General features: G+C 39.4%; 2 protein-coding genes across 3 annotated transcripts in view; one reads left to right on the top strand and one right to left on the bottom strand.

Annotated features, from left to right (window-relative positions):
* whamm (WASP homolog associated with actin, golgi membranes and microtubules) overlaps window positions 1-15,829 on the bottom strand; it is an 18,105-nt gene extending 2,276 nt beyond the window's left edge. The window contains exons 1-10 of the mRNA XM_084713132.1: window positions 15,147-15,829; window positions 13,171-13,344; window positions 12,850-13,000; window positions 11,260-11,429; window positions 9,224-9,431; window positions 5,876-6,063; window positions 5,244-5,330; window positions 5,035-5,130; window positions 1,901-2,306; window positions 1,247-1,389 (exon numbers count right to left, since the gene is read on the bottom strand). Coding sequence (XP_084569258.1) covers window positions 1,247-1,389; window positions 1,901-2,306; window positions 5,035-5,130; window positions 5,244-5,330; window positions 5,876-6,063; window positions 9,224-9,431; window positions 11,260-11,429; window positions 12,850-13,000; window positions 13,171-13,344; window positions 15,147-15,734 — 2,211 coding nt within the window. The 5' untranslated portion in view covers window positions 15,735-15,829. The remainder of the gene's footprint in view (window positions 1-1,246; window positions 1,390-1,900; window positions 2,307-5,034; window positions 5,131-5,243; window positions 5,331-5,875; window positions 6,064-9,223; window positions 9,432-11,259; window positions 11,430-12,849; window positions 13,001-13,170; window positions 13,345-15,146) is intronic.
* Window positions 15,403-27,596, top strand: fsd2 (fibronectin type III and SPRY domain containing 2). 2 transcript variants are annotated; one of them, XM_084713228.1, is made up of 13 exons: window positions 15,403-15,543; window positions 17,086-17,371; window positions 18,500-18,595; window positions 18,941-19,174; window positions 19,360-19,382; window positions 20,532-20,653; window positions 22,156-22,320; window positions 22,452-22,586; window positions 22,794-22,947; window positions 24,329-24,462; window positions 25,637-25,766; window positions 25,882-26,058; window positions 27,273-27,596. In XM_084713228.1, the coding sequence occupies exons 2-13, from the start codon at window positions 17,099-17,101 to the stop codon at window positions 27,520-27,522; spliced, it is 1,893 nt and encodes a 630-aa protein (XP_084569354.1). In that variant the 5' UTR covers window positions 15,403-15,543; window positions 17,086-17,098; the 3' UTR covers window positions 27,523-27,596. The 2 variants fall into 2 exon arrangements, with proteins under 2 accessions (XP_084569354.1, XP_084569347.1); XM_084713221.1 differs by lacking the exon at window positions 15,403-15,543 and adding an exon at window positions 16,560-16,827.

Genomic DNA, 27,596 nt, shown 5'->3' with positions numbered 1-27,596 from the left:
TTGTTCTTGATGAAAGGCACACCTGATCCCAAACACAAACTGTACTGGCAAACAGGTAGCTGAATGACATATCTTTAATAAACTGATGTAGAAGTATTTTTTAGCAGATAATGTTTTTCTAAAATGCCTAAATTGTTGTCAGGTGAACCAAAATGTCAGACACAAATGATCCCCCTGATGATGAAATGATACAGAGCCTGCAGATGTTTTCAATTATGAACATGAAAAAAACTATTAAAAACAAATTCAACATATCTAAATGAAACTTAAAACAACACAAAACAATATAAGGCACATGCTCACGGATTAACTTGAGCTGATTATAATGGACAAATAAACTTTCTAACATTTGTTATTCAGTTCTGCTGCTTATAAAACAGCAATGAACTTTGTCTAATTTACTGAAATTGCCTCATTTGTTTTTCAAACTGCCTTCACATTTATCCCTAAAAACCATAAATGTCATTACGAGACATCACTTATTTTCATGCATTCACATAAACCATGGATGGAAAACTCTTGTCCAATACTGAGAATAAGGTTGGTATTAATTTATAATTTTGTTGTTGTCAACAAATACCATAAGACCAAAACATACAATGTGTTAATCTGTCTCTAAATACTTCTCAGCCTCGATGTGGCTCCCAGCCCAAAGCCTGGTGGTTCCTACTGCAGATGAAATCTTCAAAACAGAGTCACAAATAATGTACTGTCATATTTTGAAAAGGTTAAATAATTTCCCTCAGTATAGTTTTTAGCAAATGTTACTCAAACAGGAAAAGTAAAGGAACAGTGCATTTGTTGATGACTCTATTTTTATGCGAATTCATATGCATTTGGTGTGCTAGTGAGTATTTACAGCAGCAGGATGGACTCAAAATGAACTGCAGTGTCACCCTGTGCAGCAGTGTGCAGCTTATTTGTATTTTTAATCATTTAATTTTGGACAACATTAGACTGTGGCTGCAGTCTTTGGCTTGTGGCTTCACAAATTAAGTGAGCAAGTTAGATTAACACAATTTCTTTGAGATTTGTTAACAAATGAAATAAAACTTCAGTGCATGTATGATAAACTACATCACCCCAACATATCTGGCTTTTCTGTTCTGTTCTTATCAGCTGATTTATACACCAACACAGTATGTCTACAATAAGCTGATATCGGTCACCAGTGTTTATTGGTCTGGTCGATTTCTGAGTTTATCTGTAGGCTTTAGTGTGTTCTCTTTTCTTACGAACATCTCACCTTCTTGAGGGTGACTCCCTGTCGGATGGCAGACATCAGATCACTCCTCGGGTCCACAACAGGAGACGCCTTCTTTGGAGTGGGGACTTTTCGCAGCTGAATCTGTCCACGCTGCAGTGAGGCCAACACTTCATCCATCGTTCCTATAGTAACATAACAAAACATGTAAACAGACACTTTTAACACGGATGGAAGAATCAATGGACACAATAGCGTTGACTGCGCAGAGCTTTCCCAGGCTGTCAGTGGTGCACAATTTCAAAACACTTTTAAACTCAGCTTCTTCTTGAATGACTTCCATTTCACAAAAGCTCAGAAAAATGAAGCCGTGTCAGACGTTCCCGTCTCCCTGGAGCTGAGAGTGTGCATCAGCAGGACCACAACTGAGGTAAAATGCCTCCTCTGGCCTCATGGGGGAAGTTGGGAATTTAGGACAGAACACTATGTACAGACACACACACACACACACACACTCCAAGCAGACTTTTCTCTGGAACAAACAAACACAACCTTCCCTGCAGTCAGACATATTCACACATCCAGCTCCATTTTTCTTGTCATTTTCCAATAAATGGACATCAAAATGAATCCAGCATTTTGACGTCCACTTATCAGAGAAAAGGCAGAATTAAACTGTATGTATTTCACTCTCACCGATATTTTGTTTGAGCATGTTCTTGGCTGGAAAAGGAGGATCCTCTTTCTCACTCAGAGGCATCGGTGTGTCCTCAGAGGAAGGCGAAGCTTGGACAGGTGGAGGGGGTATGCTGGGGGGCAGTGGTGGGGGTGGGGGTGGTGGAGGTGGCGGTGGGGGTGGAGGAGGAGGCGCAGTGGGACAGGTTGTTGTTGCTGGAGGTGGCGATGCAGAGAAGATTTGGACCGGGATGTCTTTCGGCTGCCGTTTCTTGGGTGTTTTATTGCGTCTGGGTGCAGGACGGATGGAGGAGGGTCCTTCAGAGGGCCCGAGGCTGATGATGGACAGCGGCTGGGAGGTACACGGGACGTCTGGAGGAGACATCCTCGACTGGGGAGTCTTCAGGATGTACTGGCCCTGCCGCTTCTTGAAAAAGACAGTAGAAGAGGGTTAAATAAGGACATTATCTCATCTAATGTTCTGAGAGAGACTGCAAAGACGACACCCACATGACGGTCTAATGTTCTTGTTGTTTTAAATCTGTCTCACAGTGACTTGAGATTAAAATGAAGTGACAGAGGGAATGTGCACAAAACACACACACACACACACACACACACACACACATATATAAAACCACGATGCCGACTAGAGAAAATAAATCCTCCTAATCTGCATGAGTCGGAGGATCCTTTAAGACTCAAAAGAAAACAGAAACAATCCATCCAACCACTGATTGGTTGACAAAACTGTCTCAACACGAGGACCACACAGTAGCTATTCTGGACCAGGCTGCACCAGCTGTAGTACTGGCAGCACTGGACTTTTGACACGATGATGATACAGGATGAAGAGTCAAGGAATCACAAAAGCCATTAGAATTCATCCTGAAGGGAATTAATGAATGTCTGTGCAAAATTTCAAGTCAATCTGCCAAATAGTTTTGAGATGTTTCAGTCTGGACCAAAGTGGAGAAGCGACTGGTCGGCTGGAAGGCCAATACTGCCATCCTCAGAGCCTCGCTGCTAGCATGGCTAGAAATAATTTTAGAAGAACAAAACGTATACTTAAGGTAGGTATGACTCATGTCATACCTACATTTTTTTATGAATATGTGCATAAATGGAGAGTGTAGGATCTGATTACACTAAACTGACTTAATGTTATTTGGTCATTTAGTCTAATGTACCTGGCAGAGTTTGTAATTTGACCGTGTTGAATTTTCCCAGTTTACATTGTTATCCAACAGCAATTTGATCGAGCATCAGTTCAGACGTGTCGACTATACTCCTTCAGTTCTTTTACTCTTTTTAGTTTAGTCAACAGCAATTATTATTATCAATTAGGGCTGCAACTAACAATTATTTTCATTATTCTAATTAATTGATTTGTTGTTTGGTCCATAAAATATGAAAAAACAGTGATTACTGTTTTCCAAAGGTGATGTCCTCAAAAAAAATTTTTGTTCACAATGCAAAGATATTCAGTTTACTGTCACAGAGGACTGAAGAATCCAGAAAATATTCACATTTGAGAGGCTGAAATCAGAGATTTGTACATTTTTTAAATGACCCAAAACAATTATTGCTTAACAAAAAAGTTGATTAATTTAGTTGATACCTAATCAATTAATCAACCCATCGTTAAAGCTTTATTGTAAATTTTACAGCTGCTGCAACCACATCATGGGACTTTCAGTCACATCACATGATTTTCCTCAGCAGATCACGATGATGTCAACTACTGTTTGAAGGGACATGAATGGATTTTCAATCTCAACTTTTAAGGCAATGAGACACCATTAAAAATGTTCAGAGGAACAGAAATGTGAGCAACCAGGAAACTTACTGAAGAAGATCATGCAATATGATCAAAAGCCACTGAGTGGACCTTGTGATTAGATTATTTTGTCAACTGCTCTTTGTAAGGTCAAGAATGAACTTTCAGTCTCATCCATGGATTTCCTACAAACTAGACGTAAAGGGATAAAGCAGAGGGTCGATATTAGCTTATTAGTATTTTAGTATTGGCCCATATGTTGGCTAGTATGTTAGAAATTCTGTGAGCTGTTCAGTTAGGGAAAACTTTCTGAAACCCTTTGTACAACATATTCTTAATTATCTGTCCCTCTTGTAAAGTCGGGAAATTTAACGACACAAAATGTGTAATTCTTCATATTAAAAACATGGTGGCAGTTTGTCGTTTGTTGTTTTCGGTGTGTTGTAATACCAGCATGTATGAATAGATAAATTATGCTTTGTTAACAGTGGATCAGCTGCACAGATTAATGCAACGGACACCGTCGCAAAATAGTTATTTCTTGCTGTATGCCATTTTTTTTTCACACAGATTACTTTTCATGCACTTCGTTTGAATAACACATCTTGTAGCACTTTCATGGCACAGAATAGACTCATAATTAGTAATTAGAGATGCGTCTCTTTCAGTCTACTTGCTTGCTCGCTCTCTAAAATTTGAAGAGCAACCTATATTTTATGTTAGCTAAAAGTCTAAAGATCAGACAGATCCAATCACGTTCCAATCATGACATATTTACCAGTTGCATTTTTCCTTATCTGGAAACATGTCCAGATACAGATCGCATTTGAATAGTTGGTATAAATAGGGTTTTAGAGACAGCGTCAACATTACAAAGCATTTTCAGCAGACTCCACTGTTTACAACACACGAGTTGGCAAAGAAGCAGATTTCAAGCAGAGCAGATGGAAATGTGAAGTCTGTTAAGACAATAAATGTATTCTTCAACTGTAAAATATTCTGCCACCAGACCATCTTTGTCACGAGTGTTTAACATCTAAATTTGAGGACTCCTTGCTATAAGTGTTAAATGTTTAATATCAACAGTGAGTCTGTCCAAAATTTCCTTCCTTGTCTCTCACTTTCCTCTCTGATAAAACTCTAATCCTTCACGCACCATTTAAAGCTCTGGTGTAAGACTGCTCACTACTACAAAGCATGTCCACAACAGCAGAACTCGGTCATCAGAACTTCCTCTGACGTGGAGGCTCAGCCGTTAATAACCAGATTTTAATTTTGTGGTGAATTATTGCATGAGGCGGGAGCGTCTGGGGTTTTATTAACAGAGGAGAAACTGCAGGAGGAGGTGGAGTGGAGACAATGAGAGAGCCCTGACCTCTCTGAAGGATCGTAATCTGCTCAGAGTCTTCTCTCGCTCCTGGTCCACCCACTCCTTCCTCCTCTGCTCCTCCTCTTTCCTCTTCTCACGTTTCTGCAGACAACAGAGGGAGACAGTGAGAGGTATTAGAGAGAGCGAGCACTGGATCTGGTTTCATTAGTGACTCCTGCATCTCTGTGGGTTGTCTCGTTGCTGTGGTGACGTACCAGGTGGACCTGGTGATGCTGGTTGAAGAGGATGGAGCTCTGCTTGGCTGACACCTGCTTCTGCTCCTGAGCATCCATGCACTGATCCTGGAAACACACACAAACATTCATACTTACAAATACTGTTTGGGCAAATATATTGTTTAAAGTTCAGAAAATGCCAGTGAAAGTGATAATGAGGGGGGAATAACAGCTCAGCCAATTAGGAGAGAACTTTTTCAATTTCACAGTGTTCCTTGTTTTCACTGCATTGTTAAATATTCATGCATGATGTGACTCTTGGTCCCCGTAGATTACTGTAGATGATTTCGAGGGAGCCTCTTATCAGGGGATTCACTTTGTTCTGAGCAATAAAATGCTTTTTAATCAGACAAATGAGCAAGCAGCCAGCAACTGGAGAAAATGCCAAATGCACCAACTGTGCTTAAATTACTCTGTTAGCTAAAAATAAAACATTATAGTAAAAACTATTTTAAAAACTCAGCAACTGGGGACGAGAAGGAGACAGACAGTGAAGAAAATCATTACATTTCCAACGTTTTCCAAACCACAAGAATAACATTTGCCTTCGAAAAAGGGGAAAGTCTTCTGAAAAAAAAAAAAAAAATACTGTTGATGATACTCTCTCACACCTTTTTGTTGCGGAGATAAGCTCGCCGGGCACAGATGTTGCCCCTCTTGGTCTCCAACGTCTGTAGGCGTCTTTTCAGCTGACTGACAGCCGGAGACTCTGCTTGGTGAATGCCTGTGTTGACCATCATGCTCTGCAGCTCCTCTGGATCTTCACACACATCATAGTACACCACCTCCTCCTTCAGTTCTACGACACAAATGTAGTCCAATTACTCAAACGTCCCGTTATCTGGTCAAAAGATGCTTTTTCAACTCATACAAATGTAATTAAATCATAATTTTTGCTTAGAGTCTGTATTCCATCGTGATTTGTGATATTGGGTTATACAAATAAAATTTTACTTGATCACACATCGCCGGTCTCACCCTGATGTCAACCACAGATTTTGTTCTATGGCCCTTTCAACATTTAACCAGTAGCTGTAATAGTAATTGTAAACATTAATAACTGCATTTTGATTTTTCAATCAATACTACACAAGCCACAACCCTTTTATAGCTTGTGAAAATTCAACTGTAGATATCTGGAATCGTTATTCTTACTAGTGAAAAAGGAATTATTTATATCTATTATTAAATTAAATGTAATTTCTACATGTGAAAATATATTTGTAAAAAGTCAAAATTGTTTTACAGATACCCAAAATTAAAAATTTGACATGTTGAAATGTAATTTCCATTAGTGAAAACTAAATTGCTACTCATCAGTCCTACTGATTAAATGTTAAAAGGGCTTGGCAAAGAAATCTTTGTTATGGAAAGGATGGCTTTCTCTCTGACATCCAGAGAAGCAACCTTCATCCAAAAAAATGGGCGAAATGGACTGTTTACACTACAGTGGAAGAAGACATTACCTCTGAAATGATATATCACAATTTTTTTGAGCTGGTGTGTTCCCCCAACATGCTCTGTGTTTTCTTTCATTCTTCCTCTTTTCCTTTCTATACATATATAAGTAGGATAAGGTTATATTGACTGTTAATGCACTTCAGAAATCAGATTATTTGCAGCTTTGGTGGTAAACTTACTTCTGAAATAACATGTCAACAGGAAATTAGTTCCCTTTATCAGGTTATGGGGTTTAAGAGTGACCTTTAACGCTTAATGCGGCCTGATTTCAAACAATTCCTTGGCTACTTGTCTGGGTTTTTAAAGGATTTTTGTATTACAAAGACCCAGGATGGGGAAAATATTGTTGCAGCAGGACAGAAGAAATTTCATTACTGGTGAGAAACTTGAAACTTGAAACTGGAGTAATCAGCAATACTTACATGCAAATCAGGTGATCTGCATATTATCCTGTGTCAGCTGTGAGCGAGAAAAAGTCTTTGCGACAACCAGAGGTAGTTTTCTCAGAAAATAATTCATATATTCCAACAAGGACATTAAAAAATTCCTTGCCCACTAATGACTACTATAAATATGAACTCTTTTGAAGGCTCCATAAACTCAGCAGCCTCCTTTGATTTGTAACATCTCATATTTTTTTCTCTGTCATCCTGCTTCTTTACTGAGCAGCAACTTGTAGAGGACACTTTCCTGCCTTTTAGTTGGGAAAATAAACCTGAAACCAGTCAGAGTCAGGACACACACAGACGCAGACAGGTACACACACAGCGTGTACTGACACACCACTTGGAAGCAAACATCTCACGTCTCAGGAGGAGCAATTAGGGAAATATTTACACGAACTAAATATTTCCCCAAAGTAAACCCTGTGCACAAGGCCCTGAGTGACCAGAAAAACAGAAACCCCTGCACGTCACAATGTCATCCAATGCAGCAGACCTGCTAAGAAATCTGTGAAACATTCTGCAAACGTTAATTCTATAGAAGGATGTTGATTCAGCGCTTTGGTGAATGTAGTATAGTGCAGTGTTTTGTTGCATGGCCTGTCTCAGTGTGTATTTTTGCTTAAATGACATTGACAAATTATTAAAAACACCTTACAATGAAATGCAGTCCAGCGCCTAAAACTGTGTCATTTCACAGAGTCAACATAAAACCACACAAAATCAGACCTGCCATCCCAGGGGGGCACCGGGGGGTTGGGGGGGGAGATGTGCAAATGAAAGCAAAGCAATTTATGTTATATTAATGCTCAGTTACACTGCAAAAGGGCCCCTATGAAATGTAAAGGAAAACAATATGATAAACAGGAACACTTTTTTAAAATAAAATATGCTTTAATGTCATTTTCCTAAATCATTATTATTTGAGCTCTAACCATGAGTTTGCATGAGCCACGAGAAACCCTGTTACCCGAAAAATCATTATCTCTGATGGCCGCTGTGAATAAATGTCCATAAATCCACTTAGATAAAAATGAATAAAAAGACGCTCCTCATACTTGAAACTCTGCAGGTTTAAATTTTGAGACTTTTAAAGACCTTTTTGAGATCTATTTCATGTCCATACTGGCAAAACAGTATGTTAATTAAATCTTTATTGATTAATAATTATTATTTAACCTCTAAATGAAATCTGCCAACCCAAATCACATAATGCAAGACCTTGTCCTTCATACATCTGAAGGTGTTCTGGTAATTTCTGACTGGACTACAAAGTTTCCATTAGTGGTTACTGATGTCTGTTTTGTTTTTATTGTGAGTGTGATCAATCCACTTTTTCCCCCAAAAAACACATTTAAATGCAAGATAATAATAAACATTAACCTCATAATCAATCCCTTTTTAAGACACCTGTTACAACAGAACTTGCTTGGGAATCATCACATTTTGAAGTTTTCTTCAGTATCAAAGTAACCCAGTGATATTGTGTGTACATCCATAGTTACACTGCAAACAGGAACTTCTATTAGCTAATTCAGCATATTTTTAATGGTGCTAAAGGCTGAAAAATGGCCTCAAGTTGTGTGGCTTAAGGTGACCTGGCCATTTAGACAAGCTAACATTTATTACAGGGCTTTCATAGTCCACATCATTACCTTGTTCAAGAGCCTCTATTTTTGTGGTCATTTGCTGGATTACTGCATCCATTTAAAAACAGCATTCAGGCAAAGGTGGTAATTAATGTGAGGACCTTTGGATTCCAATTATAGTTTCACAGTGCGAGGCAACCTTGGGCATTTTCTCTCTGTTTCACTATGTTCTACTGGGATTATGATTTCTTAGAAAGGAACTGTTATTGAATACAGAGCGCTTCATACATCTTTAAATCAATGTGGCTTCTGTATTTTAGAGTGAACTGTACAAGGACATCACTGTCTATCACAGTGATTCAATTTTGTTTAAAAGGTGGTAGTTTAAAACCTCGTTTCCCTTCATTAATGAGAAGCAGCCTCCACATCTGTCCTCCACAGACGCTACTTATCACGGGCAGTTTACCTTTAATCTGCCGTCGCACGGTGTCTATCTGAGCCACCAGCAGCTGCTCCTCATTCTTCAGGATCTCAAACTTGGCGTCGTAAAGTTCGAGCTGGGTTTCGTAGAACTGCAGCTCCAGCTGGTCCACTGTGTCCTGCTGCTGGCAGTCCGCAGATGCAGACCTCGATTCGGTTTTGTGGCTCTTGATGTTGCCAGACAGGTTGCCCAACTGAACAACAACAACAACAAATTGTCAAGAAAAGGGCCATACTAGTGGCTTTTCATATTACAGCCTAATAAGTTCATACTGTGCTTATTTAGTGCTGACCATCTTCTAAAGCATTCCATGTATTATGACTAATTCAGCTGCTGGTTTCCATTCATTTCAGTATCTAATTAAAGGGAGAGTTTGGATTTTTTGAAGTGGGGTTGTATGAGGTACTAAACCATCATTATGTAAGCCAAATATCCCTCCATCAAAAGCCACCAAACTCTTAAGGCAAAAACAGTCATTTTATGATTCAGACCACGGGAGCTGCTGTTAATTTGTTTGAGTTATTGTGTGACTTTGGTGAATCTGAACTAACCTTTGAAAGGTCACACGATCGCACAAATACTAACCGATCAAGGCAGCAGTAGTGCAGAAACTCACATCTTCTGCGAGGTAAAATGACTGACTTTACAGATGGAGTCTGGTGGCTCTGAAGAGAGAGATATTTGGCTTATCTAACAGCAGTTTTTTGTTGGAAAAGGCTGTCTGACGGCAAGGAAGAGCAGAGAAAATATTCAAAATGTAGCGACACTTGCCGACCGCCATCTACTGTAGGTAATACACCGACCATTGATAAGCACCTGATGCTTTAACCTCAACTCACAAAGACTTGAAACTTTGTCCACTGGTCTTTTGCAGAGAGATGGTGAGGCAGCTGCAACCAGGGACTGTTTCTTTTAAAAAGCTCTTCTTGTTGTGTTCAAAGACACCTTGAATGAACTACACTCGAGAGTCGGCTGTCAAACTGAAACCTCACGTTTTTAATCTCTGCTAGTTGATTTTCATACTGTGATGAAATGAGCTGAAACCAACAGCTACCTGCAAGACAAGACATCAATCATAAGTGTGCCTGATGAGCCGACACATTCAAAGCATATGAATGTTCGTAAAAGCCTTGAATTATGTCATATATACTGTAATTACACACAATAAAACTATACACTAGAACTGTATGGAGTGAATTGATTTGAGAAGATACACAAACATACATACGGACACAAACACTAAATGTAAAAGGCATCATGCTGAGACAACTGCAGGCACACCAGCGCACGCAAAAGAGCCACCGTTATTTTGCCACCAGTGCAAGATTTAGCGTAGGTGTAGCTCACTGATCTCATTATAAACGCTCACACACAGCTGTCTCTGTAAAGGCTCATGTTGATTTCGCAGTGGTAGATACCGCCAGCATCCTCATAGCTGATTTTTAAAGAGCTTAATCGGATGAATAATGCAGCCACATGAAGGTGAAGGTGCTAAAGGTGTTCTCTCTTCTCTTCCAAAAAAAAAAAAAACCTCAAATACGCAGCATGACTCCCTGCAGCACAAAGAAAGTCGCAGTTTCCCCAAAATGCTGTGATCCTGACATTAGAAATACACCCCCTCCTCCTCTGTACTCATATAGCTGGCACGTCTGAGTATGTATGTACACACAGACACGTTCACTTATTCATGCATGCAGGTTTTGGGGGTGTATCGAGGGGATTCTCTGTGTTTTTAGAGAGGCTTTATAAATAGATCAAAGGCCTATAGCAGCCAGAGATTCACATCAGACTGGAATACCAAGTGAAAGATAAAATAGAGCAAGTAGGCACCATGTCACATCTCTGCAGACTTACAACCACTACAAAAGCAGTGTTGGCCTTCGCACTGGAAACGCAGATCTGAATGAGAACCAAAGTTGTACAACTGTGTCAATACACCATTATAGAATGTGCTGACAAAATGCAAAACCACTAGAGAAGCTGTGGTTTATGTTATTAAAAAAAAAAGGAAAGACACACACCCTTTCTCTGATGCTGTCCTTCTTGCGGTTGAGGCACATCTCTGTGGTTCTCATGTGCTGCAGGGTTTCTTTGGCCAACAGGAAGCGAAGTTTCTCCAGCCTGGGAGCTGCAGACGCCCAGGCAGCAGCTCCGAAACGACACTTATCCTCCTCCATCTGCTTTAACATACCTGAACATGCACACAAAGCACACATATATTAACATGGACACAAAACACATTAAAGGGATAGTTAGGATTATTTAAGTGCAGTTATATGAGGTTACTTATCTCTCGTCTGTGTATTACCTGCACACCCCCAGCAGAGAGGACTAACAGCAGGGAAGCTAAACAATGAACTGCTGTGGACAGGGTCAGCAGCAAAATGTCTTTTAGCCACTTAAAAAAAATCGACATCAGTTTAAGTGAACACTGTATCCAGAATATTTTCAGTACTTTACCTTGCCGTCAGACAGCCTTTTCCAATGGGAAACCGCAGTTATGTAAGCAACCAGGCTCCTTTAGGAAAAGCAGGAATTTTACCTTTACCACACAGGGCTATCGCTCATCTGGTCCCAAAATAACACAAAAACACTAATCCGACAAGGCAGTGGTAGTCCAGCAACACCCATGTTGCGGGAGATAAAATTACTGTTTTTCTTTAAGGAGTCTGGTTGCTTAGGAGAGAGTGATATTTAGCTTACACAAGAGTAATTTCCCTTCAGAAAAGCCCTTCTGACAGCAGGTAAAGCAGTGAAAATATTACAAATATAGCACACACTTAAAACTGATATTGACCTATTTAAGTGGCTAAAATGTCTTTTGTTGCTGATCCTGTCCACAACATTTCACTGCTGAGCTTCTGTGCTGACACTCCTGCTGACCTCCATCTACTGCAGTTAATACACTAACTATTGATAAGTGCCGCACACACCCCACTTCAAAAACACCCTTGGATAATTTCATTAAGTTGGATATTAACAATTTGAGGTGTTCAATCCCAGAGATTAAAAAAAATACTGTTCTATGAGTGTTGCAGTTTGCTTTTTGTCATATCTACACACCCTTACCTGCCTCTTGCACTGCTCATGCATACATTTTTTCAGAACGCCTTTTAACAAACCCCTTCAGCATACAGGCATACATGTATCACTTTGAATAAATAGTGGGTTTACAGGCCCATATATGTAGCTATAATTGCCAGCCATATGCACTGTAGATTGTGGAGCGCATGCATCCATATAAAATGTTTCTGGATGTTTTCTACCCTCAGAAGGTGGGAATCCACAAAACGCCCACATGAAAGATGGCTGCCAAACAGTGAAAACCTTATCCAATTACATGAAGAAAGAACAGTAATATCCTACTTGATCCCCTCATTTTCCTCCTTCCAAAAATGACTTTAAACGCTTTGAACATGATTAGAGAATATATATATATATATATATATATATATATATATATATATATATATCATAAATATGTTTGTCTGCAGTTGCAGTACTTGTGACTCTACTGCGCTTCATTTCCTGTGTACTGAGGAAAGACACATGAAAGTCATTCATTAATTCATCTATACACAAATAAGAGAAGTAAACACAGCAACTTATACCAGCCAGAGCCTTTGAAGTCTGTGCAAAGTAGGTGACAGTGATGTCCTGAATTGAGGCGACTGCGTCTTCTGCTTTCGTTCTCCACTCCTCCGCCTCCTTCTCCAAAGCTGCAATTCTCTTAGGACCCAAGTCCTCAAACTCCAAAGACTTCTGAAGAGAACCACGGTAAGGAAAACAGTGGACAGCTTTAATACAGACTTCTTAATCCACATACGTAGAAATATGGATACAGTTTGCTATTTGTTTTGTCATCTAAATATTGTATATAATCATTTACTCCTTATAAAAAGTCAACACCTGCTAATTATGTGTGTATTTACCAGGATCTCCATCTTGTAGAGGCAGGCCAGCTCTCTCATGTCCCTGAAAGGCTGCAGCAGATACTGGAAGAAGGTGGTGGCCACAGTGACGAGGTCCTGGTAGGCCTCATCTTCTTCCTCATAGATGCTGAGCAATGCAACCATTTGGCCTGCACTGCCATGACTCTGCAGCAGCTGCAAATAAAGAGGACATGAACACCATTACTGGGTTTATTCTGAGCCCACAGCCTTGTCTTTGCTCTGATTTACTTTTCATAATTCAGATAAATTGGAAAAAAAACACTGAAGTTTTTAAAAGCAAATCTGAGTACACAGATCTGTTTTTCTCATATTTCTGGGCTTTAAATGTGGAGTTGTTGGCTGTCATTATACTGTCTGTACGGCATCTCTCACCATGCTAGAGCCATTTTTGTGTTGATTGCAAATCATTCTCACTATTTACTAATTTACTGAGGTGATGTAAATATTTTCTTTTGACTTATGAATTGGTGTCAAATTAAATATTTAGAGTAATTATTTTGGGTGTATTGTGATTATCTGATGATAACCAGCTGTGATATAAGGAAGGGATGGGAATGAGTCTTGGTTTCCTCAGCAAACATGCAGGAAATGTGTTCAAGAACAGGATATCAGTGTGGTCTTTAACCTTAGAAATGTTTTCTCTCTTTTTTTTTTTTTTTGAACAAGGTAACAGAATCAGTTGCTGCAGTGTTGTGATTTGGACTGTTTGACGTGTGGAGCAGAGCCCTGTTCAAGCAGCAGGTACAGTTTGAAAGTAGTTCAAACAGAACAGGCCATGGCACATCACATTATTTATGTGTGTAATAAGCAAAGAGTTACAGTTCTGTGTTCAAATTACTTTAACTGAAATGCATGTTAAAGGGCAGAAAACACTCACTGAAAAACTAACACCAGAGCTGGTGGTGTTACAACATCTAGAGCCTTGAAGGTTTGCTGTGTCATAGCAGGCCTTCTTTCAGACTTGTAACACCACTGTGTGGTGCTAGCCCTACTCCAAAAATAAATATAAAGGTTTCCCAGTGTTTACTTTATTCTGAATCATTTTTATTTTATTCAGTTAAAACAATCCTTCTGAAAGTATCTGACTGGCTCATATCTACCTCTGGCTGCATCCAAGATAGCTTCTAAGACTTCTTCTATGAGTTTTGCAGTGCTGGGATGCAATAAAGTTCATTTACTCAAGTTCTCAACTGTAGGTACAAATTTGAGTTACTTGCACTTTACGTGAATACTTTCTTCTCATGCCACCTTATACTTTGGGCTGAGTATCATTCAAAAAAATTTAATACAAGTATTGGCACTGATGCTGATTTCTGAACAACGTTTTTTGGTATTGAAATAATCATTAACTGCAGTCCTATTTAAGAAAGTTAAAACTGAGCTCCACCTCAACCAAGAACAATAGCAAACTCTTGCTTTTATTTCAGTGTATAATTTCTATCAATCTATTGACATAATAGTATTTAAATCAGTCGCAGTAGAGTACTGTTACTTCAAATACTTTCAGTAAATTTTCCTGATTACACTTACATACTTAATTATTAAAGTAACATCTTCAAAAGAAGACTTATGTTTCCTTAAAAAAAGTCAATGTCTAAATATAATACTTTCTGATCATCACTTATGACCCACTAAAGTGTGTGGTGGTGACTGTATTTGCAGAGTCCCTGACCTTTGCCTGTATTTCCTCATTTTATCTCATTGTTTTGCTGCTCAGTACATTTCATCAACTCAAAATGACTCCACCTTTAAGTACTGATTCTGATTATTTCCCCCACTACTGGAGTTTTGGCTGTGATGCACACAGAGGTATTGCAGGTCTTGTATGAGACTGCATTTATTTTAGCTTGATCCACTTTCAAACAGGCAGCAGAAGCTGCCCACAGCCCTGATTTGAACACGTGTGGCTCACATGACCCTACTCGCCCCTACTCCACAGCTGTCACCCCTCTCACCTGTCGCAGGTGACCTTTGGCCCTTGACATCTCCTCCTGCATGGTCTTCTTTCTGAACTCTTGCAAATTTTCAAAGTAGTCCTCAACATCCCGCTCATCCTGGGTGAATAACGTGTCGAGGACAATCTTTCGTCCACAGATGTCGATGGCTGTGCTGAAATATTTCTCCAGTTTCCTACACGGCGTGTCAAAGTCCCTCTCATCGTCGTCCTCTGGACCTGCCGACCTCCGAGTCAGGAAGAGCAAGTCCCAAATGTTGCCGTCCTCAAACTCGGACAAATCCGGGAAGCAGCCTCCCAAGATGTCTGCCACGCATGTGAACTGCTGATGAATGTGTTTCAGATCGTTCACAGAGAAGAGTCCAGCCCAGCTCATCTGAGAGTCACCGACACCGGCGGTAACTTCTGCTTTGCGTTTCTGCCGTTGTAACGTCCGGTTGTGGCAGGTGACAGCGAATTTACACTCGATGACATTCCACTGAACGATGAAGCCCAGCTTAAACGTCTCCGTTTCTTCAAATATGTTACTTTTAACGGCCACCCAGCCCTCCAAACTGTCCAGCCGCTCACACTCTATGTTGTTATTCATCTTAAAAAGAGATGTTTCTGTTTGGCCTCCGAGAAGAAACAGCTGGCTCTGTTTACAACGTCCGCCATTTGCGTGACGTAGCTTGCGTTCAAATGCCTCAGAAACAATCGGAACTTTTGGAAAATCGAAAGTTAACGGTTTAACAAAGTGATAAATGTACCGTTAATAGACGTTCTTGTCACAGTTACTGAGGGCAAATATTAGAATATAGGAGATAATCGAAGTCTTTCACTTTTGAGCACAAAATTTAGCCAACTAAGTAAGTATAACATCATTTTCTTCTCAGTAACATTCCTTTCCATGTGCAAAACCTCAATAAGGCTTGATTTATACAGCAAAACAACAGTCATGAAAAAGTGCCTAATCTTCTAGTAGCGATCACCGAGGTACTGGAAGAGCAAACGACGACGTGATTTAGATATTTCTGATCAAAAGCGTTTGTCATGACGAAATTGGGCGTTTACGAAGATCCCTGAATGCACCATAATGTCTCTGGTATTGCGTTCAACTTTCGGTCGTGCCTAGTAGGGAACCCTAGACCCGCGAGAGATATCGCGATAGTGACCGTTGTAACGCAAACCTAACCCTCATCAAACGTTTTCCGTCCGTAAACCTAATGATATTTGACATGCAATGCTGACAAGCTACAAAACGTAATTCATTTGACCCAGGGTGTACAATGAAGAACCAACATATACAAATCTCGCGAGAGTTTCACAACTCAAAGGTTCCCTTCGAGACACGACATGGCACTATGTTCAACTTTGACCTTTGAATCACATGTTCGGGGATTTCCACCGTCTAATATCGAAGTGCTACATAATCCCGAAACAGAAACTAGCACTAATTGAAAGTTTTTTTTACTGTGTTAACAAAACCTATGACTCTAATGAATATAAATTGTATGTTTTATTGAAAAAAACCTAACTTCCTGCATGAATGTTTGACATACCTTTGAGCCATCTGAGTCCCATCTATTTTTGTCACAGTTTCTGGGTGAGGGTTTCACTGCTTACACAGAGTTGGTTTGTCGGACACCCCTGTTGGCCTGAAATGGTTGCTTAGAACAGACTGGTTTTCTGAAATTATCCAGGTAAATTTGCCATCAGCTGCTCATTCACTATCAATAATTGAAGTAACAGGTTGTTCTGCACAGGCAAGATGCTTTGTTCAGTGTATGAAGTGTAGTTTTGAGAGCTTATAATCTGTTGTGTTTGTTCTGTTCATTTATTGTTTGAGGCAGTATTTTAAGTATATTATTTGTAATGGTTGTTGATCTATAGACAAGGGCTGAATTTAATTGATCATGTATCAGAAACATGAAATAGCTTGTCATCCTCTGCCCTCCCAGAGTCATTCCCCTCATGGACCTGTATGAGATCAGAGGAGGCCGACTGGATGTGATCACAGAGGAAGCTGAGCACCAGTTAAGCAGGGAGTCGACCACCATGGAGCCCTACAACGTGGTTCCAGACAGAGGAGGGAGGCCGACCCGAGGCGCCTCCGCCTTCCAGAGGTTCTCTGTTGACACCAACGAGTCTCTTCGCTTTGAGCCCTGTGAGGGCAGCTCTCCGTCTCCCACTGGGGCAGAAGATGGACATGATGATGATGATGTGTTCAAGGAGGGAGAAACTGAGGTGGGGACACTAACACAGCTTTAGCCCATGATGTATGACTAAAACATTTGTTATTTTCGTATTTTATTTCTGGGATTTAAATCACTTTCTCAAGTGGGTAAAATGGCAGCATAAATACAGAACCAGCACCCCCAGAAATACAAGAATCAGTGAAAAAAACAAGCCATTAAAACAGTCAAATTCTCATTCTTAATTATACATTAAAGGGAAAGTTTAGATATTTTTTTAAATAGGGTTGCATAAGGTACTTATTCGTAGTCATTGTATTACCTACAGTAGATGGCGGCATGTCCCCAGTCTGGAGAAGCAGCAGGAGGACCAGTCTAGGAAGCTAGGCAATGTGCTGCTGTGGACAGGGTCAGCAGCAAAATAAAGTTTTGCCACATAAAAAATCAATATCAGTTTAAATGTACACTATATTTAGAATATTTTCACCCCTTTCCCTTGCCATCAGACAGCTGTTTCCAATGGGAAACTGCCACTATATAAGCCAAATATTGCACTTGCCAAAGCAACCAGACTCCGCAATTTTAACTTGCAGAGCACTTTCTGCTGATCTACTGCTGCTTTAATCAGTTAGTTAGTTTGTATTATTGTGTGTTTTTGGTAAATGTGAACTAACCCTTTAAATCACCTAAGACACACAATAACATAAACAAACCAACAGTTAAGGCGGTAGAAGACCGGCAACTCACGTGCTCTGCAAGGCAAAATTACTGTTTTTGCAAAAGGAGTCTGGTGACTTTGGAGAGAGTGATATTTGGCTTAAATGAATTTGGTTTCCTGTCAGAAAGTGCTGTCCAAAGGCAAGATAATGCACTGAGGACATATCAACTGCCATCTACACTGACTATGGATAAGTACCTCATATAGCCCTGCTTCAAAAAATTGAACTATCCCTTTAAACATTCATATTTCACCACTTATTTCCCCAAAGATGCCCAGAACATTACATCTAAGGACTGTAGAGTGACATTTATCATTTCAGTTTTCTTTGTAGCTAATTCCCAGAAGATGGAGCTGTCCACATGAAAGCTTTCTTACCATTACAGGCTGACAAATAGTTTAAGCTACTGGTTTGAATTATAGAGAGACAAGGGTAGAAATATGACTTCCAATTGTTTTCAGAGTGAGATCGGCACAATCAGGGATCGGCTGCAAGGGAAGGTCACTGAGATGGAGAGCTTCGCAGGTCATCTGGAGGAAATCTTTCTCACTGTGGAGGTAAATGTCACATTCAAAAGACTTTTAGTTTAGCGAAACAGATTGTTGGAAAGTGTTTTGACATTGACTTATTGTTTTACGGCTGTGTGAGCATTTGGGAGTACTTATTTTTATTATTATTTTGTTCTATTGGAATAAAGTTCAAGATGTCAGATTTCAGTTTTGTAACTGGAAGGCCCATGTGTGTCCCCTGGAGAGCCTGGAATCAAGAATCGAACCATCCATCCATTTCATTCATCTCCTCCCTCGATCTGTCATCTTCTCCTCATTTGTCTTTCCTTGACATATTTTGTTTAATGCATAACAAATGTGTACATCTCCGTGATCATATACATGCACGTTCAGGAGAATTTTGGCCGCCAGGAGCAGCACTTGGAGCAGCACTACAATGATGTGCTGCAGACGTTGTCTCAGCGATACGACGAGAGGGCGGCTGCGGTGGAGGAGGAGAAGAAGGGCAAGCTGGAGGCCCTGTACAGCCAGCTGCTGGCTTGCGGTCAAGCGATAGACGCCTCCAAGGAGCTGATTGAGACGGCCCAGGAGGTCTACCGCAGCCAAGACAAGAGGCTCTTCCTGAAGGTGCCCTAGCTCGTTTCTCTTCAGCCAGTCGTTCAGATATTCAGATTACAGATGTATAGATGATGAGAGGTGGGAGAAATAGAAGAAAAACATAGCTAAAGTGATTGTGGAAAAAGCATATTGATTAGTATTTCTACAAGTATTTACTTTGTTGTTCAATTCCTTTCTTTGACCTTTATTGACAGACAGTTATGCCCACCATTAAAAGGTGATTATGATGCTGCGCAGTGAGTATGCCACATGGTGTGACACTTCACTGGCAGTTACTGGTTGCAGTGTGATCTCAAAGGACTAACCATTAATTGCACAGGGCTAATATTGTGCTTCCAGGTGTTTTTTCCTGTAGTTTCAGACTAATATAACAAACGTAGACTAGCGGTGGGAAAAGTTTTCAAATCCTGTAACGAGCATCATCCTCTTGTCCATGACTAGAAGCATGCTTCCCTCTGCACGGCATTGTCTGGAGTTACCAGGTCATGATTTCTGGAAAGAGACTTAACTGTTGAGTTTTTCAAATGCATTTTTTTGACGGTTTGAGCACCACAAGAAGAGTGCCACCTGACCCAAAACTGAGCAACTCACACATAAGAAATTTAGATGAGTACATATCCTCCTGAGTTCAACAGTCTCTTTTTCAAGGGAGACTTAGCAAAGACAGCAGCATAAAAAAGATTACAGACAACAGCAATAACCACAATAACACTTTTAAGTTACACATTAATGTGTTAAAATAATTACAGTGCCCACTTACAATTGCACGGTGACAATTGCATCTTGTAAGAGCTTTAAAATCTGTCAGGAAAACCCGTTCTCTTGGTTTTTTGGTCCTTTTGCAGGCTTTTCCTAGTGAGGGAAGCAGAATTTATGATTCTTTATGATAAAGTTTAATGTATCAGAAAAACTAAAATTTGGAGATGCATGATTTTCACTAGACAGCAAGGATGTGAAAATTTCAGTCTGTGAAGTAACTAGTAACTACAACTGTCAGACAAATTTAGTGGAGTAAAAAGTACATTTGCCTTTGAAGAGTTTAAGTATAAAGTTGCATAAAATGTACTTAGTTTCATTACAGTTACATTCAAGCACCGAAGTAGACAGTTTGAGCATGAGAGCAAATTCTTGGCCTTGGATAAAAGTAGTTTGACATTTTCCTCAGTAAAGGTCCACTCACTGTCTTTTTGCAGAACATTGAGTTAACTCAGTCTCCATGACAACTGAACAAATTCCATTCACTGGATCCACATCCAGTGGAAAAGCTAATGAGTGGACCATTTGACTCAAGCTGCTTTACCTTAATGTTAAAGCTTAGTATTCAGAGCTCATTTTTCTTTTTTTTTTTCTTTTTGTACTTCATCAGAATTGAGGACTTTGCCAAAGAGGAGACTGATCTCACGCTGGCTACACGTCTTGAGTTTAGCACACCCCTCGCTGACCTGTCGGACGTCAAAACCATGATGGACTCCATCAATGTTGTTCCAGGTCTGATTTACAAACTGCCTCTCTGCACCAGTACAGCACATAGCACATGGAGGTTAATATCTGGACAGTTGACTTCAACACATTGTGCTTCTTTAACACCTATGATGATTAAACACCGTTGATTTAAAGCATCTTCATTAAGGACAGGATCACATGAAGTTAGGAGATAGAACAAGATCCCAGACTCTAGCTACTGGTGATGGTGGAGTAAAGCCAGTGGTTGGATGAAGGAAACTATCTCTTGAATCCTGGAGGTAACAAAAATTGCAGGACTACAGAGTTATTTAAATAACACCATCTGAAGACTGATTTGACCCGAGGAACGCAGACAGAAAAATCATTGCTCAGATACTTAGACAGGATGGAAAAGTGGAAATGACGCAGAAGATTAGAGCAAGAGATAAATTCCGAGTATTCACTGTCGAGGAAAAAAAGGCAACACGAGAGAAAAAAAAGTCTTTATACCCGAGTTTTCACCAAATGTATTAGTGTATTAGACACTTTAATATTTCACTGGTCAACTGTCCTCTTTGTGAAAGTGTTTAGAAAGGAGGAAATATCTAGGATATTGTGAATGGTAAATTAAATTTCAGTGGGATAGTTCAGAATATTTGAATCTGGAGTTTTACAAGGTACTCATCCATAGTCAGTGTATTAACTACAGTAGATGGCGGTCGGCACACCCCCGGTTCAGAGAAGCAGCAGCAGCACTGGTGTTGAAAACTAAGGATTGTACTGCTGTGGACAGGGTCAACAGCAAAAGGTATTTTAGCCACCTAAAAAAAATCTCTATATTAGTTTAAGTGTACGCTATATTTAGAATATTTTCACCGCTTCGTCATCTCCGAATGAACCAGACTCCATAGGAAAAAACATTAATTTTACCTCGCAGAACACAGGAGTTACTGATCTTCTGCTTTCTTCATTGGTTAGTTAGTTTGTCTTATTGTGTCACTTCAGTGTCTTAAAAGTTTAGTTTGGATTCTCCAAAGTCACAAAATTAAACACGAACAAAACCGATCAAGGTAGCAGTAGACCAGTAACTCCTGTGGCCTGCTAGGTAAAATTACTGATTTCACCGGTGGAGTTTGGTTTAGGGAGAAAGACTGATATTTAGCCTATATAGTGGTGGCTTCCCATTGGCACAGGCTGTCTGACAGTAGGTTAAAGCTGTTATAATTTTCTAAATATAGCGTACACTTAAAATTATATTCATTTTTTGATGTTGACCTTTTTCAAGCGGCCAAAATTCTTTTTACTGCTGACCCCGTCCACAGCAGTACATTGCTTAGCTTCTGTGCTGGTGCTCCTCCCTGCTTCAACAAACTGGGGGCGTGTCGACTGTCATCTGCTGTTGGTAAATAAGTAGGTAAGTACCTCATACAACCCCGCTTCAAACAACCCAAATTACTTTTAAATATAACTGTTTTATGCACCCAAGAATTGTAATAAACAACAAGGTATGGTATGACGTATGGTATGTTTATCCAACATAAAAACAGCTCCATCTGCCCCAGTAATCAACCCCCAGATGCCCAACTCTGCCACCCAGACGTCCCTGCGTGTGTGCTGGAGCTTGTTCTCCGACGACACGGTGGAGTACTATGAGCTGTACTACAGGCCGGTGCTGGAGGACACACCAGCAGACAGCACCTGTGCACCAAATGGTATAACGCAGACAGGCGGACTGCAGATTCACATTGCATGATAACACCATCTACTGTTGAAATACCACCTATTGAGACGGGGATCTTTTTAAAAAGTATAGCCACATTTAAATCTGTGCTTGCTTTTTCAGAGAGCAAGGTAAAAGTGAAGGAGACCCACTGCACTGTGACAGATCTGCTGCCCAACGCTCAGTATGAACTGTGGGTGACTGCCACCAACACCACAGGCATCAGCCCAGCCAGTGAGAAGGCCCTATACGTGACAGGTAATAAATGTCACGCTTCTGAAGCTACATGAGAGGTCATTAAAACTTTTGACAGTTGAAGTAATTGTTCTGTTGTCTTGGGATATCCACTAAAATCACTTTCAGATGTATTTTTCTCTTCTTCTTCTTTTTTTGTTGTCACTCCGGCCTCACATGATTGATGCTAGAAAGGATAAAGTCTTAAATTGTTGTTTCCTCTCTGCCTAGTGCCGTCGCCTCCAGTGATCAAGCAGAGGGAGTGTACAAGCTGTCCAGAGGCTGCTCTGATCCGCTGGGAGTCAGGAAACACCAACCCTGTAGACTCGTACACCGTGGAGCTCAGTGAGATGGGTATTGACGGCACACAGAGCGCTGTTACTGAGTAAGACCTGTTTAATTAACACACGCATACATGTTACATGTTATAATGGGAAACTCTGTCCAAATAATGAGTTTGTATAACTATTTAAAGCATGTTTCTCATTATTTTGAGACGCTAAGTCATAATCTAAGATACTAAGTCATTATTTTGAGACACTAAGTCATTATTCAAAAAACTAAGTCATTATTTTGAGATACTAAGTCATTATTTAAGATATTAAGTCATTATTATGAGATAGTAAGTCATTATTTAATATACTAAGTTATTGTTATGAGACACTAAATCATTATTATTAGACACTAAGTCATTATTATGAGACACAAAGTCATTATTATGAGATACTAAGTCATTATTTAAGATATTAAGTCATTATTTTGAGATACTGAGTTGTAATTTTGAGATACTAAGTCATTATTATGAGATAGTAAGTCATTTTTTAAGATATTAAGTCATTATTATGAGATAGTGAATCATAATTTAAGATACTAAATCTTTTTTTGAGATGCTAAGTAATTTTTCTGAGATACTTTATTTAAGATACTCAATCATTATTTGGAGAAAATAAGCCCTTATTTTGAGATAAGTAAGTAATTATTTCGAGATATTAAGTCATTATGTTGAGATAAGTAAGTCAGTTTGAGAAAGTGTCTGATTATAATGACTTACAGGATCTTTTTTCATCAAATTGGCAGAAATGGGCTTCCATAGCTGGCAAATTGAAAATAGAAACAAACACGATATTTAATTATGGTTTCCTTGAAATTTGTCTTGAGTTCACACGCAAAGATGAAGTTAAAATAGCTCAGTTAAAGCAGGGATTCTCCCGTGGATATGCAGAGCTTCAAAGATTCAGTACCCCATGATATTTGTCTTCACTGGCCTGTCCTTTAATAAGCCTTTTGCTTCAATACATCCATAAACAAGCCTGTGTTAGTGCTTGCCTGGGATTTTTGAGGTCCCATGGTTATAGAGCTGCTGAATCAAGACACACTCTGTCCTAGAAAATCTATTCTTAGCTTCAGTTCCTGCAGCACTGTTAGCCTCAGCTAGACTACTGTCCTCGCATTCGGGGTCATTTTTATTTTTCATCTGGTCAGATCAGAGAACAGTCAGACTATTTATTTGAGTAGTTTGTGTATTTTTGCACAGAGGAGCCTGAACTGAATTAACTGAAATGAGTCCGTGGTCCAAATATGACAGAAGTTCCTACTTAACCAGCTCATTTATTTCAGAGGTTTGTGAGACAAGATGTTATTTCAAGGCTTTACACTCTGGTGTGGAAATAAAAGCCAATCCAAAAAGACCCTGTCATCATTGTGCATTTAACATATTTAAATAGGAAGTGATGTCAGCCCTCTGTCCTACTGGTTAATCCCCTCAGGTCTATAGTAGCTGTGCCCACCTGTCAGTGTCTGATCCAGCTGCAGACAGGACGCCGTTACCTCATCTCTGTGAGAGCTGTCAACATCGGCGGGCACAGTGACAGGAGTGAAGTTATTACCGTCTCCACAACAGGTGAGAAGCATCATTAGTCATGATGTTGTTGTTACTTTTGACTTATTACTTTTACTTTTTACTTTTGTGGAAGAATTATTCAGATCAATGATTTATCAATGGCCTAAGGACAGAGGGACAGATTGAAGAAAACTATGATTTGTGATTCTGAGCTATATAAATACAATTAAAAAAGTTAAAATCAGACTTTTAGAATTTTAGACTTAAATTTAAACTATAGAATTAAAAGTAAAAGTTGCAATACCAGTTTATGGAGGTATCCTGTTGCAAAAGCTATAAAACAAAGTTTGAAAAAATATTTTCAGTTAAATGAAATAAAAGGGAAAAACTTGACTTTAGAAAAAAAAGAAAATTATCTTTAATGATATTGTGTACTTACAAAACTCATTTAGTTTTAGACTTTTGATCAGTTTGATAAAATTTTGTCAACGCATTTGGGATGTCTAAATTTTATATTCATTATTATTATTATTATTGAGTTATAATTAAACAAATACAAAACTAATAATGAAACTAATGAAAGCTAAACTGAAAACCCACTCTGAAAACTTATTAAAACTGAATTGAATACAAAAATAAAAACTAAAATAAAAACAAATAAAAAAAAATCTAAACTGTAATAACTCTGGTAGAAGTACAGAAGTATTACATATAAACTATAACAATTATTATGATCAAGTATCAAATATAAACATACTTGTGCAAATTGACCTCTGTCAGTGTTAATTTGTTTGATCATTTTTGTTGCACTCTGGTTCCCAACCTTATTTGTTTGACCACATTTGAGTCCACAAGAGGTTAAATTGTGACTCACAAGAAAAACAAGTATGAGAGAAAATCAAAAAACAAATATCATAATTTAATTTAGAATTTAGTTGTGACCCCTTAGATTCATCTCACGACACCTCTTGTGGGTCCCTAACTACTTCATTTATTGTTGGGTAGAGTCTGTGACAATACATCATATTTTATACACTGATAATACTTTTTTTAAAAGTTAAAATTTTAGTCCAAAAACTATCTGTCGTTAATAATTAGACTGGTCAAGTAGCATAGTGGCAAAATAATCAAGTACAAGACCCTCAACATTGTACTTAAGTTCAGTACTTGCACAAATGTACTTACGCTTTTTGTACATTCATATAATGCGTAATAACATATGCTTACCTTGCAGGTACGTTCTTTTATCTCATGGAGGACAGTGCCCATCCTTGCCTGTCTGTCTCTGAAGACGGCTTCACCATATTTTATGGAGACGAGGAGCTGCCAATCAGCGCTATGGCCTTAGATGACACCTTCACCAGGTAAAATATACAATGGCTACTTGTGTCAGAGAAGATGATGCAAACTTTTAAGACAACCCTTTATGAGTGCAGATGTGTGAAACCAGTGTGTGTGTGTGTGTGTGTGTGTGTACAGATGTGTAGCTGTCCTGGGAGATCTGATTCCAGTACGAGGCAGGCATTACTGGGAAGTTGAGGTGGACGATGTGACAGAATTTAGGATTGGAGTTGCGTATGAGGACACAGAGAGGAACTCGTACCTGGGAGCCAACAATACCTCCTGGTGTATGAGACACATTCTCACCCCGTCCAGGTAACAGCGCACACCTTCTGTTACCATTAAGACCTTTTCAAGACCATTATGAATGCAATCTAATACCCATTTCACATCCATACTGACAAAAAGGTACAAAGGATATGAAGTCCCAGAATTAGTTGCAAAGTAAATAAATCTTTTCACGTATGACTGATGTTTTAGCTACTGTCTGTAAAATCGAGACCACCTCCATTTTTAATGTTGGGCTGCACTGTTTGCATTGGTAATGGGTTCCCTTGTTGGGGGTTTTATGTAGCTGTTACAGCGTGATCATTTTTTCTCCAAAAACATTTAAAAGTGAGGTGGAAGTTAATGCAACTTAATAAAAAACATTTCATGATCCAGTAATCGATTTTTAAGACCTGTCAAAATTGTATTTAATAAATTCTAAGGCCTAAAATGAAGATTGATGGAGTTTAGATGAAAGGATCTGTGGAAAGTTTGTAGTAGGGTCAAAAGAAACAAAAAAATATTTAAAGCCAAACATTGATTTCGCATTATTTTCAAAGCAGTGGGGTCTGTGGGACCATAAACAATGAGGAAGTAAGCAAAGTCTCAAAACACAAGGGTTAAAGTAGCCTCGTTTATGAAAATATACTTGTTATTCCCATTTGTTGTGCAAGCTGGGAGGAGAAACTGGCTTTCATTTTCACAGGATTACACAGATGAAGCAGATGCAGATCTTTCTGCCAATCTGATACAATTAGCATTCTGACTCTCTGAGGGACGACGACTGCAGTTCATGGAAACTGGGCCAAGACTGTATTTTTAGCTTCCAGAAATTTTCCTTTCCTAAGCAAAAAATCGTGCATCAGCTCAGTGCAAAACTAAACCTATTGAAGGCAGAAGAGCCCACAGTTGAATCTCTCTTTTACTTTATAAGTGTTGCCATGGCAACTCTTGGAACAAAGCAGGACAGTTGAATTGTCACATTTAGTAAAATCAGAGCTGCATATCACACAAGCCCTGAATGTGGGTTTCATTGTGGGCATCTTCTTGGTGATTCTGCCTACGCGCAATTTAACAATCACATTTCTCATTTTCTTTAATCCGCAGCCATTTGAAATCCTGCTGTTGGCTCATGATTCAGCATCTGCTTCACTCGTGGCTGACAGTGGCAAAATGATCCCAAACAGGATGAGAGGAAAAGCTTTTTATTTAGAACTTATTCGCTATCCATAATCATAACATTGCCCTCTTTTCCCTTTTAGGCATAAATATGAGTTCCTGCACAACGGTTGGAGCCCTGACCTGCGGATTACTGTGAACCCAGTGCGGATAGGAGTAGCACTGGACTACGAGAGAGGGACTCTGTCCTTCTTTAATGTGGATCTGGAACAACACCTACACACCTTCCACTGCCACTTCGGAAATTATGTCCACCCCTGCTTTAGCCTGGACAATCCAGGAGCTCTTACTGTACACAACGGCATAGAGGCTCCTGAGTACGTATTCATCTGATAGCAGCAGTAAAACAACTTGTTTTTAATACTTACCAGAGTTCTGGTTGACATCCCATTAAAAGGAAAACAAAA

The sequence above is a fragment of the Lutjanus erythropterus genome, chromosome 1 (genome assembly GCF_056507025.1).
Source record: "Lutjanus erythropterus isolate fLutEry1 chromosome 1, fLutEry1.hap2, whole genome shotgun sequence".
Lineage (NCBI taxonomy): Eukaryota > Metazoa > Chordata > Actinopteri > Lutjaniformes > Lutjanidae > Lutjanus > Lutjanus erythropterus.
Note: the sequence above shows the minus strand (reverse complement) of the source record. Positions and strands in the feature narration are given on the sequence as shown.

Coding starts and splice junctions, on each gene's coding strand:
- fsd2 (XM_084713228.1), top strand. CDS start 17,099: ATGGACCTGTATGAGATCAGAGGAGGCCGACTGGATGTGATCACAGAG. Junction 19,175..19,359: donor ACAAGAGGCTCTTCCTGAAG/GTGCCCTAGCTC, acceptor CTTTATTGACAG/ACAGTTATGCCCACCATTAA. Junction 22,587..22,793: donor GAAGGCCCTATACGTGACAG/GTAATAAATGTC, acceptor CTCTCTGCCTAG/TGCCGTCGCCTCCAGTGATC.